The sequence below is a fragment of the Chelonoidis abingdonii genome, chromosome 4, assembly GCF_003597395.2.
Source record: "Chelonoidis abingdonii isolate Lonesome George chromosome 4, CheloAbing_2.0, whole genome shotgun sequence".
Lineage (NCBI taxonomy): Eukaryota > Metazoa > Chordata > Testudines > Testudinidae > Chelonoidis > Chelonoidis abingdonii.
The window spans coordinates 7,792,511-7,805,258 of NC_133772.1; the positions used below are offsets into that span (position 1 = coordinate 7,792,511).

General features: G+C 43.8%; 1 protein-coding gene across 1 annotated transcript; it reads right to left on the bottom strand.

The window, feature by feature from the left end:
* Positions 1-1,349: 1,349 nt before the first annotated feature.
* On the bottom strand, positions 1,350-2,911 carry LOC116827982 (olfactory receptor 5AR1-like). The gene is made up of 2 exons (XM_032785917.2): positions 1,989-2,911; positions 1,350-1,380 (listed from the first exon to the last, which is right to left on the bottom strand). Exons 1-2 carry the CDS (start codon positions 2,909-2,911, stop codon positions 1,350-1,352), a joined length of 954 nt encoding a protein of 317 aa, XP_032641808.2.
* Positions 2,912-12,748: the final 9,837 nt, after the last annotated feature.

Here is a 12,748-nt window from a genome sequence, read left to right on the forward strand (position 1 = left end):
TGTCCCTCGATCTGCTGGCAGTGCCCCTGCTTACACGGCCCAAAATGCCGTTAGCCTTCTTGGCAACAAGGGGACACTGTTGATTCATAGCCAGCTTCTCATCCACTGTAATCCCTAGGTCCTTTTCTGCAGAACTGCTGCCTCACCATTCGGTCCCTAGTCTGTGACAGTGCATGGGATTCTTCCATCCTAAGTGCAGGACTCTGCACTTGTCCTTGTTGAACCTCATCAGATTTCTTTTGGCTCAATCCTCTAATTTGTCTAGGTCTCTCCTTATCCTATCCCTACCCTCCAGCGTATCTACCACTCCTCCCAGGTTTGTGTCATCTGCAAACTTGCTGAGGGTGCAATCCAAGCCATCCTCCAGATCATTAATGAAGATATTGAACAAAACTGGCCCCTGGACCGACCCCTGAGGCACCCCGCTTGATACTGGCTGCCAGCTAGACATGGTGTCATTGATCACTACCTGTTGATCTAGCCAGCTTTCTATCCACCTTATAGTCCATTCATCCAGCCCATACTTCTTTAACTTCCTGGCAAGTGTCATGGGATCATCGCACAACTTAGCAGCAGCAAAGCTCTCACTTGCTGGGTCAGAGGGGTAACACAATGACTTACAGTTCTGGGTGTCCTGAGAAGAATGCTACAGTCAGACTGGCTCCTGTGTGCATCCAGCCCCTGCATGACTTTGTGTGTGTGTTTTCCCTTTACCCCAATAGATACACTCTATTAGGCTGTTCATGTGCACCCAGTCCCTCTGTAGCTTGCACGGATGAGCATCCTTTTCTGTCTATTATAGGAGTTTTCAAAGTTGTCCATATTTTCTGGGCCATATTTTCAGAGACATACTGTCATGTGAATGCCTCCTCTTCCATTTGAGATCACTCAGACGCCACCTTTTCTATTCACAATCATACTCACCACTTCCTATCTCATTTACAACTCCTCATCTTCACAATGACAATCACCTAACATCCCAACAGTAACTGCACTGACAGCTCAGTTATGCTCATGGCAGAAGGGAGCTCAAGGTGCAGGGAGGAAGGGAGATGGGGTAATAGCTGGAGAGGCAGGTGGGCTCAAGGGTTGTAGTTTTGAGCATAGAGGAGACCAAAGTGTGTTTCTGTCTTGCTGCGAACATGCTAGAAGAGGCTAAGAGGTTAAGGGTACAAACCTGGATGTAAGGAAAATTGATAGCTAGGAGGGGATTGGATAGGTTGAGATAATAGGGCTGTGATAAGAACATAAGACTATATCATAAAAACATAAGAATGGCCACACTGATCAGACAAATGGTTCATCTAGCCAGGTGTCCTGTGTGCCACCAGTGGCCAACGTGAGGCGCTTCAGCGGGAATGAATAGATGAAGATATAAAGGCATTAATTGGTTCCAGTTCAGAATTTCACCCTTATCACACAAACACAGCAACCCTCACTTCACACATGAAAGCAATGAGACAGGATGTGCTGCAAATAAATAATAAAATAAAAAAATAATTGTGATTTATTAAAAATGAACAATGTTTCTGCTCGTCATCTCAACATGGAAGAGTACAAGCAGTAAAACCTACTGATGAGTGTGGCGCTATAGATCCTGTTCTGGCCCCAATCGGCAGAGGAGATGAGGCTGTTATAGCCATAGCTAGAGAACCTTGGCCCTTCAGCTCTAGCTGCACATGCTTTTAGCTGTGGGGGTAGCTGGTTCCATCCCCACTGCGTTGAGAAAGATGGTGGCCATCATGCAGGGATAGCAGAACAGTTCAAAGGCAATTTGTTCCCTAACAGGAGGTGTCCTTGGTAGGCAAAATCCTAAGTGTAGGGATATCTGTCCCCATCCTAGTTTTCCCTGCCCCCAGAATCACACCTGGTTTCTCACTCTTTGTGATAGAAAGACCAAATTCTTTAATAAGCCAGTTATTCCCTACAGGGTAAGGAAGTGGGGGATTGTTATCAGGTCTGTAACTTATGTCCCTATAGAGGATCCCTTCCTCCGTACTATCCTCTTCAGGGCATCCTTCACCTCCTTATTCCTCAAACTGTAGATCAACGGGTTCATCATAGGGATCACCACCGTATAGAAGACTGCAGCCACTTGGTCTTGCCCTTCAGAGTAGCTGGATCTGGGCCTCAGGTAGATGAAGAGGATGGTGGTGTAGAACAAAGTGACAGCTGTCAGGTGGGAGGTGCAGGTAGAGAAGGCCTTGTACCTGCCCTCAGTAGAGTGGATCCGCAAGATGCTGATTAAGATGTACATGTAGGAGACAAAGATGGTGAGGAAGGAGCAAAGACCAATCAAGGAGGAGATGATGAAGAGCAGAACTTGGTTGACCAGGGTGTCAGAGCAGGAGAGCTTCAGTATCAAGGGCACATCACAGAAGAAATGGTCAATGACATTGGAGGTGCAGAAGGGGAGGCGAAAGGTGGTGTTGGTGTGTATCAGACCATTGGTGCAACCCACCAGGTAGGAAGCCACCACCAGCCAGATGCAGACCTTCCGGGACATAAGGACTGGGTATAGCAGTGGGTTACAGATGGCCACATAGCGGTCGTATGCCATGGCAGCCAGTAGGAGACACTCCACAGTGGCAAAGACAGCATAGAAATAAAACTGTGTGGCACAGCCAATAAATGAAATGGCTTTCCTCTCAGCCAAGAAATTTTCCAGTGTCTTGGGGACCACAACGGTGGAGTAGCAGAGATCTGAGAAGGACAGGTTACTGAGGAAAAAGTACATGGGGTTGTGAAGGCGGGCGTCTAGATGGATCAGGGCTATCATCCCAAGGTTCCCAATGAGGGTGATGATGTAGATACCTAGGAACACCACGAAGAGGATGAGTTGGGTCTGGGGGTCATCTGTGAATCCCAAGAGGATGAATTCGGTCACCGTGGTGTGATTCCCCCCAGCCATTTCTGCAGGTGTCTAGTTGGAGAAAGACAGAGACTTAGTAAAGAGACACACTATTGTATTAATCTCAGCTGTCACATTCAAACCTTCCCTGAATTCTCAGAAAGTCTCAACGTCATGGGAGATGCTGTATCCAGTTTTGGGGCACCACTTATTTTAAAAACAATAAGAATGACTTGAGGTTTATGTGTAATTATTTATCAGTACTATATGTTAACTAGAGCTGGTTCGGAGTTTTTCAACAAAACTTTCCTTTTTTGTTGGAAAATTGTAAATTTTTCAAAACTGAAACTTTTTGCAGAAAAGAGCTGGTTTTGACAACTTTCTTGACTCAACATAATTTTGAAAAAAAAGTTTTAAAATTGTCACTGTGTAGCATTTTGACATTTTCCAAACAACAGCAAAAATCCAATATTCTGGTTTGAAATTACTTTTTCTTTTGACAGTAAGCTAATTATAGTAAAATAATATTACAAAAGCGGTCAAAATCTAAATGAGACTTTTTAAACTTATCAAAATGAAATGTTTTCACTGTCCCAAATCATGAAAATTTTCAAATTTTTGACTTTTTATCCTCAGTTGGGATGGGAAAGTTTTTTGACATCTCAAAAAACATCAAGGAACAGGAAAAAACATTTTCTCTTGCGCTCTAATTCCGACTTTGCCATTAGGATATTTACTGTATACAAGGTTAAAGCCTCCTGATTCATAAAGGCGACTGGGATACAAACAGGAAAGCAAAACAAAGATTTGAGATAAAACACTCCTCAACAAACACTTGGGGGTTGTTACAATATAATGGGACCTCCACTGAATTTGGGGGGACGGGCTCAATCTTTCCCTGAATCCACCAAATTAGTTTTGGACAGCCTGGCCAAAGCCCAGGAAGCTGAGACGTCAAAAGACTTCTGGGTGGATAAAAAGTGACACTCTTTGTAGATTGCAAGTATTTATCAGAAAGAGACAATTAAGGGAAACAGACTGAGATCCAGATGGGGATGACTGGGAAAGGGAGGCATGCTTGAGGCCTCTACCGAAGGATGGTAGGACTCTCAGTAAGGTTGACGTGTATAGACTTTTTGTTGCTTTCAAATCCCTTTTCTTGTATGTTATGCATTGTCCGTACTCTTAAGATTAAACCACATTTTGGTTTAAGGAAGCCATCAGGTCACTCTATTCACCATTGGTCACAGACTCCCAAAGGAAAGAAACACACGTATCATACCCAGTGGGACATGCTGGGTAAACAAAATCAATACAGTTGAATTATGGAGGTGAATACGTGGTTACGCAGGTGGTGTCATAGAGAGGCCTTTGGATTCTTCAGCCATGGGATATTGTTCCAGGAGGGATTGCTAGGAAGAGATGGGGTCCACCTAATGAAGAGAGGGAAGAGCATCTTCACAGGCAGGCTTGCTAACCTAGTGAGGAGGATTTTAAACTAGATTTGCTGGGGGATGGTGACCTAAACCCAGAGGTAAGTGGGGGAATGGGATACTGGGAGGAAACATAAGAAGGAGAGTACAAGACGAGAAACCTCCTGATTCATACTGAGAAAGTAGGGCAATTGGCTAGTTATCTTAGGTGCATGTACATGAACGCAGAAGCCTGGGAACAAGCAGGAAGAATTTGAAGTCCTGGCACAATCAAGGAACTATGACATGATTGGAATAACAGAAACTTGGTGGGGCAGTTCACATGAGTGGAGCAATGTCATGGATGGGTATAAATTGTTCAGGAAGGACAGGTAAGGAAGGAAAGGTAGAGGAGTTGCATTGTATGAAAGAGAGTGGTATGATTGCTCAGAGCTCCAGTTTGAAACTGGAGAAAAGCCTGTTGAGAGTATTTGGGTTAAGTTTAGAGGTGAAAGCAACAAGGGTAATGTCGTGGTGGGCATGTGCTATAGGAGGATGAGGAGGATGAGGTAGACGAGGCTTTCTTCAGAAAACGAACTGAAATTTCCAGATCACAGTCCCTGGTACTAATGGGGGATTTCAATCACCCTGATATCTGCTGGGAGAGCAATACAGCAGTGCACAGACAATCCGGGAAGTTCTGGAGAGTGTTGGGGACGCCTTCCTGGTACAAGTGCTGGAGCTACTGACTAGGGGCCATGCTCCTCTTGACCTGCTGCGTACAAACAGGGAAGAATTGGTAGGGGAAGTAGAAGTGGGTGGCAGTGTGGGCAGCAGTGACCATGAGATGGTTCAGTTCAGGATCCTCACAAAAGGAAGAAAGGAGAGTAACAAAATTCGGACCCTGGACTTCAGAAAAGCAAACTTAGACTCCCTTAGGGAACTGATGGGCAGGATCCTCCTGGAAGCTAATATGAGGGAGCAAGGAGTCTAGGAGAGCTGGCTGTATTTTAAAGAAGCTTTATTGAGGGCGCAGGAACAAACCATCCCGAAGTGCAGAAAGAATAGCAAATATGGCAGGCGACTAGCTTGGCTTTACAGTTAAATCTTCAGTGAGTGTAAGCACAAAAAGGAAGCTTACAAGAAGTGGAAACTTGGACAGATGAATGGAAAGAGTATAAAAATATTGCTAGAGCATGCCAGGGTATAATCAGGAATGCCAAGGCACAATTGGAGTTGCAGCTAGCAAGGGATGTGAAAGGTAGCAAGAAGGGTTTCTACAGGTGTGTTAGCAAGAAGAAGAAGGTCAAGGAAAGTGTGGGACCCTTACTGAATGGGGGAGGCAACCTAGTGACAGAGGATGTGGAAAAAGCTGATGTACTCAATGCTTTTTTTGCCTCAGTCTTCATAGACAAGATCAACTCCCAGACTGCTGCACTGGGCAACACAGTATGGGGAGGAGGTCAGCAGCCCTCAGTGGTGAAAGAACAGGTTGAGGACTATTTAGAAAAGCTGAACATGCACAAGTCCATGGGTCCAGATTTAATGCATCCCAGGTTGCTGAGGGAGTTGGCTGATGTGATTGCAGAGTCATTGGCCATTATCTTTGAAAATTAGTGGCAATCAGGGGAGGTCTCGGATGATTGGAAAAAGGCAAATATAGTGCCCACATTAAAAAACGGAAGAAAGAGAACTGGGGGACTATAGACTGCTCAGCCTCACTTTAGTCCCTGTCAAAATCATTGAGCAGGTCCTCAAGGAACCCATTCTGAAGCACTTGGAGGAGAGGAAGATGATCAGGAACAATCAACATGGATTCACCAAGGGCAAGTCATTCCTGACCAACCTGATTCCCTTCTAGGATATGTGGATATGAGGAAAGCAGTGGATGTGATATATTTTGTCTTTAGCAAAGCTTTTGATATGGTCTCCCACAGTATTCTTTCCAGCAAGTTAAAAAGGTATGGATTGGATGATTAGACTAGAAAGTGAATAAAAAACTGGATAGATCATTGGGCTCAGTGGGTAGTAATCAACAGCTCGATATCTAGTTGGCAGCTGATATCAAGTGGAGTGCCCAGGGGTCAGCCCTGGGGCCAGTTTTGTTCAACATCTTTATCAATGATCTGGATGGTGGGATGAATTACACCCTCAGCAAGTTCGCCGATGACACTAAGCTGGGGGGAAAGGTAAATATGTTGGAGGGTAGGGGTAGGGTCCAGTGATCTAGACAAATTGGAGGATTGGGCCAAAAGAAATCTGATGAGGTTCAACAAGGACAAGTGCAGAGTCCTGCACTTAGAAAGGAAGAATCCCATGCACCACTACAGGCTGGAGACTGACTGGCTGAGCAGCAGTTCTACAGAAAAGGACCTGGGGATTACAGTAGATGAGAAACTGGCTATGAGTCAGCAGTGTGCCCTCGTTGCCAAGAAAGGCCACGCATTGGGCTGTATTGTAGGAGTTGCCAGATCAGAGGGAAGTGGATTATTCGTCGTATTCTGGCACTGGTGAGGAACACTGAGTATTGTGTCAGTTTTGGTTCTCCACTCAGAAGGGAGTGAAAATTGAGAGGGTCCAATGGAGGGCATGAAATGATTAGGGGGTGGGGCCATGAATTAGAGACAGGCTGCGGGAATGGGGTTTAGTCTGCAGAAGAGAAGAGTGAGGGGGATTTGATAGCAGCGTTCAACTACCTGAAGGGGGGTTCCAAAGAGGATGGAGCTCGGCTTTTCTCAGTGGTGGCAGATGACAGAACAAGAAGCAATGGTCTCAAGTTGCAGTGGGGAAGGTTTAGGTTGGATATTAGGAAACACTATTTCACTAGGAGAGGGTGGTGAAGCACTGGAATGGGTTACCTAGGGAAATGGTGGAATCTCCTTCCTTAGAGGTTTTTAAGGCCCAGCTTGATAAAGCCCTAGCTGGGATGATTTAGTTGGTGTTTGTCCTGCTTTGAGCAGGGAGTTGGACTAGATGACCTTCTGAGGTCTCTTCCAACCCTGATATTCTTTGATTCTATGATTCTAATACAGAGGGTGTTGTAGCCCAGGACCTGGTCTAAGAGTTAGCATATCATGTGATTTCACCCAAGGAAAAGTAAAGGCAAAGGCCTGACATGCAAGGAGAACAGAGAGGGGTCACAGAAGCAGTAAGCCCTGTGACCATGACAGAGGTGCTCCTTGGACTTGAGAGCTAGGATGTCTTCATGAATCTTGACATCCCCCACTCCACCTATCCACACTGGGTGGTGGGCTAAAGGGTTGTTCCTTGTAAAAGCAGATCAGGCAATGGGACATGCTGCCAAGGTATGTGAGGGAAATCAAACTCATGTAGAGATTGTCAACATGAAATTAAGAGCAAATACTATTAATAAGTTCCTATCATTACTTTGCATTTAGGCAGCACTTTTTACGCAATGTTCTCAGAGCACATTATGGAGTTGGGTGAATGTTATTATCCTCCATTTTTCAGATGAGGAAACTGAGGAACTGAGAAGTGGTTGGCTGGGCCAGGGTCATAGCTGTTGCCCGAAGCTTTGAAGAAAAGGTCTGGGGTAAAACTAACTTGTTGGTCCTGATGCGGCCACTGCTCAAGAAACTCCCTGGAATGTCCTGGTGCCTTATGACAGTGCTTGTTGCTACTGGGAGGCCATATGAATCTTCAAAGTCGCTGGCAGGAGCTATTGTAAGAAAAATAGTCAGAGAGTCATAAGGAATCAAGTAAGAAAATCGCAGTAAGAGACAGTGGGAAGATGCTGTCATATATTGGTAGTATTTTCTATTGTGATAGTGCCTAGGATAGTGGTCTCAACCAGGGGTAGGTATACCCCTAGGGGTACACAGAGGTCTTCCAGGGGGTACATTAACTCATCTAGATATTTGCCTAGTTTTACAACAGGCTATATAAAAAGCATTAGTGAAGTTGGTACAAACTAAAATTTCATACAATGACTTGTTTATACTGCTCTATTTACTATACATGGAAATGTAAGTACAATATTTATGTCCCAAATGATTTATTTCATAATTACATGGTAAAAATGAGAAAGTCAGTAATTTTTCAGTAGTATTGTGCTGTGACACTTTTGTATTTTTATGTGTGATTTTGTAAGCAAGTAGTTTTTAAGTGAGGTGAAACTTGGGATATGCAAGAAAAATCAGATTCCTTAAAGGGATATAGTCATCTGGAAATGGTGAGAGCCACTGGCATAGGAGACCCAGTCATGCAGCAGGACCCCATTGTGCTAGGCGTTGTATCAACAGAGAACAAAAAAGGACAGTTCCAAACAGCTTACAGTCTTGTGACAGAGGCTTGGGGGTGTAATCCAGATAGGTGAGGGGTTGTGTCATCACTTGTCCTGCAACCCTGGGTGCCTCACAATGCTTTGCTGCTGTTGCTTTCAGTCTGGGATGCTCACAGCCTATTCATAACCCCACAACCCTGTTCTATCTTCTACCAGCCTGGGTTGCAACCAGCAGGATAACCGTAACACACTCCCAGGCTGGAATTTTCTCCAAAATGTGTGCTCTGCAACATTTAGCCCACTCCTGGACAGTTAGGAGAAATAATGAGGTTTGTTTGTCCATCTAACGGCACAAAAACACATTAGAATTTATTAACTTACCTGGGGTAAATACACTCTTCTTTTTAAATACAGCACTGAGTTGATTTATAGTAAAAATAAAACAATATTTTTAACAATAGACCATAGATTAAATGATGCCAAGTGAAAGGAATAAAGTTAGAAAGGGTTACAAGCAAATAAAAGTGGAAACACATCTAAAACTCAATCTAGCAAGGTACTGGCTATGTTCAAGGTACTGGCTATGTTCAAGATGTTATATTCAGTTTCCAGAGTCCTTAACCACTCCCTTGGCTGAAGGACCCATCTTCCTCAGCTCTGTTCCCATGTGTCTGTCTAGTGATGGAAGCCAAAGATGGCTTTTCTCTTTACTTTTTTCTTCCAAAGCCAATTACTTTGCTTTAAGAGGCAGGATGACCTCATGCTTTTTTGCCCCTTCAGTTGATTTAAATGGAAATGAGACTTCCATTGTTTCAGGTCACACCTTGCTTAATTTCATTGGAGACAGGTTGACAGCTGCCTTCTTTCCTGTGTGGGGGAAAGCCTTTTTCTCTCTTTGACTGGACACAAATAGGAAAGCCTAATATCAACGAGTATCCATAATTCCTTCTCTAGTGTTAATCCATACAACTCCCAGGATATTAATTACTAGTGTGTCATAAAAGACCTCACACTATGCACTTTTATAGAACAGTAATACTGTGTGCAATCATTTGCTTACCAGTTGAGGTTCAGACACCGTGTCACTATGGACCAGTAAACCTTTGTAGTGGATCCTCCTGAGGGTTAGCCCTCAAAGTAAAGTTTATTCAAGCTGTGAGGAAGGCAACACAGAGCCTGGTGGGGAAGGAAGCTCCATGCTTTTTCTTCCCCCATTTGTTAGCATAACAGCTTTGTTTAATGTGTAAAAATGGACAATTGTTGCCTTTGCCTGAAGACTGGGCTGGTCAGAGAATCAAATACATGTTCCTTTTTCTGAGGCAGCCCTCCAGCTCTCCCAACATGCCTGATTTAAAGACACTTTGGTCATAATTCCAGTATATATCCATAACTTTTTATACTCCCCCTGTGCATACATCATGAAATAATATTAATGATCAGTGGAGTATTAATTTTCCAGTGATGGTTCATAAGACATATTTTGCTCAAAGGTGATTAAAATAGTGTGTAGGATCTGAACACCGGGGTGCTTCAGGGCACAAGTCTCATCACTGTGACCAATGCCATATCAGTAAGAAGCTGACCAAAGGCTGTTAATGTTTGCTATGTCTTCCATGTTGCCCAATCCTTAAATGGGCACCCAATCCTCATTCAGGTGTAAATAGTTTATTAATTATTATTATTATTATTATTAATAATAATAATTATTATTATTAACCTTCAAGTCTGGAGCCTTAAGCCTCTGTGTCTGTGGCCCTACTACAACCTGGGTACGGTTTCTGATGGTCTCACGTATACAGCCATTACCCTCTGAAGTCAAGAGTCATACAGTAATGGAAGAGCCTGGTTGCTGACCTCCTCCTGAGACACTATTTGTTTCCTTCCCCCAGTTCTCTAATACTACCCCAATGTCCCATAAATAGTCATAAATTCCTCCCAGTGGTTCAAAACATCCACTAGCTAATTCCCATCATACCCCATTATATTTTATGGGGACTCAAACTTTTCAGTACGCTCAGATTGTTTCCAAATATTACCTTCCCTGCTTATGTTTTCTTTTTCTTCTTTTACATCAATAGTTATTTTACAAGATTTTTCTTCTTTACTAACTGGTTACATGATTCTTCTAGCGTTCCTTGTTAAAGACCGATTTTATCTGAAATTAAAGATCAATATCTCACTCTGAAACAATTGATTTCATTCCTGTCCTTTAATTAATGAGCTTTGGTTTTGCTATAGTGTTACCGTACCCTGGTTTTCTTCAGCTAGTATCAGTTCCCCACTTGGCTTAACTGACTCTGGGACATTTCCCAGACCTGAAGAACAGCTCTGTGTAGCTTGAAAGCTTCTCTCTCTCAGCAACAGAAGTTGGTCCATCTTGTCTTTCTGGATACTCTTGTTAGCTCCCTCCTGCGGTGTATTGGAAACTGTATTGAACTTGTAAGCTGTCACTTTAAAAGTGTAGAGGTTTCTCCTGGTCCTGCTTGCAGGTTGCGGGTTCTGTATGCAATCTATGTCTGCAGCAGCCAGTCTGCAGCCAGATAGTATATAATCAGGTATGGTAAATTTTGCCTCTTTGTTTTACGGAGAAACCTGCTTTGCCTCTCTCTGGTTTTGGGTTCTGGTATGTTATCATTCTGAATTCTCAGAAATAAAATCATGTTACGTTGCAAACTTCCAGCAAGAGTGCTTATGTTTCTATCTAACTTTTCTGTCTGTATGTGTGCATACATAATTTATATCTTGTCAACAACCTATTTTCCCATTCCCAGAATAGTGTAATTTTTTATTTACATTCACAGCTTTGAGCAGCCTCTTACAAAGCTCATTGGTTCTTGAATTCCTACTGTTAGAGAAGTCAGATTTTTTTTCTTCCCTTAGTTATGGCACGTGTCAGGATTTTTCAGCCCTTGGCACGAAGCCAGCAGCTCTTGGGAAACTCAGCTAGTCCAAAACACTACAGCATGTGGCCTCAGCAATACAGGATATTGTAAGCACATCACACTGGTCCTCTGTTCTGTACACTGGCTTGCCATGGAATAGCAAGGCAGGTTCAAGATCTTGGTCCTTCTCTTCAAGGGGCTAGGCCCCAGGCATCTAAAAGATCACAAAAACTGCGGGAGAAAGACTGTGGTTGACTGCTCCTCTGGCACAATGGAATGTTCTACCATAAGGCTGAAGCTCAGCTGTGTAGGAGATGGAGCTTTCTCAGTGGTGAGATCGAGATTGTGGAATGAATGTCCCCAGACACCAAGCAAATCTCTGCCCCTTTCCTTTCAGCACAAGGCACATATCTTCAACTTGCCTCCTCTCAAATAAACACAGAGCTGCAGGTAGATGCAAGAAAAAAACCAACTCCCCTGCCCCCCGCAACAAAACCCTACCAAAACACTCAGCTGCACATGCAATTCTCCCCTGGGGGCGAGGATAGACTCATAGACTTTAAGCTCAGAAGGGACCATTGTGATCATCTAGTCTGACCTCCTGCATGTTGCAGGACACTCACCTCACCACCCACTCCTGAAATAGACTGCTAACCTCTGGCTGAGTTACTGAAGTCCTCAAATAATGATTTAAACACTTCAAGTTACAGAGAATCCACCATTTACATAGTTTAAACCAGAAAGTGACCTGTGCCCTACACTGCAGAGAATACCCCAGAGTATTTGCAAATCTGACTTGGGGGAAAATTCCTTCCTGACCCCAAATCTGTTGATCAGTTAGACCCTGAGCATGCAGGCAAGACCCCACCAGCCAGACACCTGGGAAAGAATTATCTATAGTAGCTCAGATCCCACCCCATCTACTATCCCATCTCAGGCCATTGGGGATTTTTGCTACTTGAGGAAAGAGAATGAACCATACATGCCAGATGGTAGTCACATTGCTTAATGTATTAGTGCCAGGTGCTCAGAGACCCTGACGGAGATCCAGCTGCCGGCAACATGGCACTGCACTGGTATGAAAGGAGAAGCAGGCCCATGGATTGCTATCCTTCCTCTGCTTCTACCATCCTCCCTAGGGTACTGCTGCAAGCCCATTGAAGTCAATGGGAGTCTTTCCATTGATTTCCATAGACATAGGATCAAAGCCTAGATTACTTAGAAGTCCTCAATATTGGCTGTTTTATAATCAAATATCCCGATACTCCTGTGCACTGTGAAGCCATTTCTAAATGGTTTACAGCCACTGGGATTAAGTTTCCCTATCATTCTCAATGCATTAACTCTCTGTCAAAAGTCA

What these genes read in the sequence shown, in the direction of transcription:
- LOC116827982 (XM_032785917.2), bottom strand. Translation starts at nt 2,911, where the DNA reads ATGGCTGGGGGGAATCACACCACGGTGACCGAATTCATCCTCTTGGGA. An exon ending in AAGAGGATAGTACGGAGGAA is followed by an intron (nt 1,381 to 1,988) that starts GGGATCCTCTAT and finishes ACCAATTAATGC; the next exon opens with CTTTATATCTTCATCTATTC.